At 62.7% G+C, this 2,471-nt stretch overlaps 1 protein-coding gene across 1 annotated transcript in view; it reads left to right on the top strand.

The window, feature by feature from the left end:
- The window catches only part of MYO18A (myosin XVIIIA), a 32,237-nt gene that overhangs the window by 19,566 nt on the left and 10,200 nt on the right, over nucleotides 1–2,471 (top strand). Inside the window, 6 exon segments of the mRNA XM_031060629.1 lie at nucleotides 133–261; nucleotides 715–858; nucleotides 1,851–1,940; nucleotides 2,026–2,145; nucleotides 2,222–2,333; nucleotides 2,436–2,467. Coding sequence (XP_030916489.1) covers nucleotides 133–261; nucleotides 715–858; nucleotides 1,851–1,940; nucleotides 2,026–2,145; nucleotides 2,222–2,333; nucleotides 2,436–2,467 — 627 coding nt within the window.

Below are 2,471 nucleotides of genomic sequence, written 5' to 3'. Positions count from 1 at the left end.
GGCAATAAAACGCCACGATGGGACAGGAGCAGTGCCTGAGGAAGGGAGAAACACATCCCCCCCAGCGGGAGGGTGGCACGGTGTGGCCAGAGGGATGCCGGCACCCATCGCTGTCCTGCTCCCCTCCCACAGGTGTTTTTCCGGGCTGGATCTCTGGCCAGGCTGGAGGAGCAGCGGGACACACAGACCAGCAGGAACATCACCCTTTTCCAGGCGGCGTGCAGGGGTTTCCTGGCACGGCAGCACTTCAAGAAGAGAAAGGTTCGTCCCAGCGACTCTCCCCTCCCCGCTCTGCTGCACAATTTCGCCTAAAATGGGCAGTGCAGCCTTTCTGTGCCTCCTGGGCCAGCACCTCCTCCTCCCGCCTCCCCCGGAGCCGTGGGGGGCCAGGGGGAACCGGGGGGCCAGGGGGAGCCTGCAGGGAGGCTGCTGGGCATTGCCACCGAAGGATGAAGCCACGCTTCAGCTCCTACTTTTATCATTAGAGAAGGTGTAAAATAGGCATCTTACAGCGCCTCATCTTCCCAGGATTAGCATTTAGAGGGGCTGGAGAGGATCAAACAGCAGATTTGCTGGTGCAATTAGCCCAAATGCTAAGGAAGGGAAGCATGCCGGGGTGCTGGCAGGGGTGCTGAGCACCCAGACTCCCTGCTTTGCCCTGCTGGTGGCCCTGTACTGACCCCATACCCCGTGCTGACCCCGTGCCCTGCACAGATCCAGGATTTGGCCATCCGGTGCGTGCAGAAGAACATCAAGAAGAACAAAGGGGTGAAGGATTGGCCCTGGTGGAAGCTCTTCACCACGGTACGGCCCCTCATCGAGGTGCAGCTCACCGAGGACCAGATCCGCGGCAAAGACGTGGGTATCCATGCTGGGGGATGCTGGATGGAGCAGGGAGGGCTTGGGGGATCGTTGGCCCTGGGCAGGGCCCCACAGCGGGGTGGGATGCAGGACCCCATGGTGGGGTCACATGCAGAAGCTAATGGTGGGGTGGGATGCAGGATCCTGAAGTGGGGTGGGAAGCAAAACCCAGGGAAGGGTGGGATGCAGGATCCTGTGGTGGATTAGGATACAGGATCCCACTGTGGGTTGGGATGTGGGAGCCCGTGATGGGGTGAGATGCAGGACCACGTCTGCCCGCGCCAGGCTCGAATTGCTCCCTAATTTGCGAATCAGCATGTCATTAGCATCCCGAGAGCCGGCTGTTGCTTGAGCCCAATTACAAGCGTGGAGAATGGAAATGAAACCGTGCGCCGAGAGGCAAATGCGGGGGCTCCGCTCGCGCTGGCAACCAGACACTGGTGCACCCGGCGAGCACAAGCTGCCGCCTGGCTCAGCTTTCACCCCGACCTGCTGGGGACGGGCACCTGGGTGGGGGCACCTGGGCAGGGGCACCTCCTGCACCCCTAGCCTGTGCTGGGACCAGAGGAAGAGAGAGGAAGATGTTAGCAGCCAGACATGCTTCCACAGCACTGCCTGGTGGTCCCTGGGCATCCTGGTGGGCCCCTCCCTCCCCACCTGGGCTGGGTGCACCCAAACCCTTCAGCAAGCTGCTGATGTGTGGATTTGCTCCCACCTCCTCTCGCGGGGGATGTGGGTACCCCTCTGCAGCTTTTCTGGGACTGCCTGGCATTTCGACACCATTTATGGGGTTGGAGTCGGCACGACGGCGGAGCGGGTTGGGGAAAGTCCCTGCCCAGCCCTTGGCAGGGGAGAGCAGCCCCAGGGAGCCCCCACCCCGCTCATCCTGTGCTGGGGGGGTGCTGGGGAGGGGCAAAGAGCTGCCAGCCTCCTACCAGCCAGCCTCTTCCCTGCGCCTGCCCCCTCCCTCACCGCCCGCTCTGTTGCAGGAAGAGATCCAGCAGCTGAAGAGCAAACTTGAGAAGGTGGAGAAGGAGCGTAACGAGCTGCGGCTCAACAGCGACCGCCTGGAGAGCAGGGTAGGTCTTTGAGGCTGCCAGGATGGGGTTTGGTGCCATGCCAGCCTGGCCCAGGCCACGGTCCCATTCCCCCTGGCACCCCCAGATCACAGAACTGACGTCGGAGCTGACGGACGAGCGCAACACCGGCGAGTCGGCCTCCCAGCTGCTGGACGCTGAGACGGCCGAGAGGCTGCGGGCTGAGAAGGAGATGAAGGACCTGCAGGTCAGTGTGCCCCTCCCCAGCCTTGCAGTGTCTCCTGTCCCCCTCAAGTGCTCACCACGGCCATGTCCCCTCCCAGGCCAAGTACGATGCCCTGAAGAAGCAGATGGAGTCGATGGAGATGGAGGTGATGGAGGCTCGGCTCATCCGGGCGGCCGAGCTCAATGGGGAGCTCGACGATGATGATTCAGGTACTGTCCTGCCTCCGGTGGTGGCTGCTGGCACACCCTGCAGTGTCCCCTTCTCCCTGTGCCACCCCCACAGCCCCTTGGTGACCACATTTCTCCACACAGGTGGCGAATGGCGGCTGAAATACGAGCGAGCGGTGC

This window comes from Geospiza fortis, unplaced genomic scaffold (assembly GCF_000277835.1).
Source record: "Geospiza fortis unplaced genomic scaffold, GeoFor_1.0 scaffold425, whole genome shotgun sequence".
NCBI classification, from domain to species: Eukaryota; Metazoa; Chordata; class Aves; order Passeriformes; family Thraupidae; genus Geospiza; species Geospiza fortis.
Note: the sequence above shows the minus strand (reverse complement) of the source record. Positions and strands in the feature narration are given on the sequence as shown.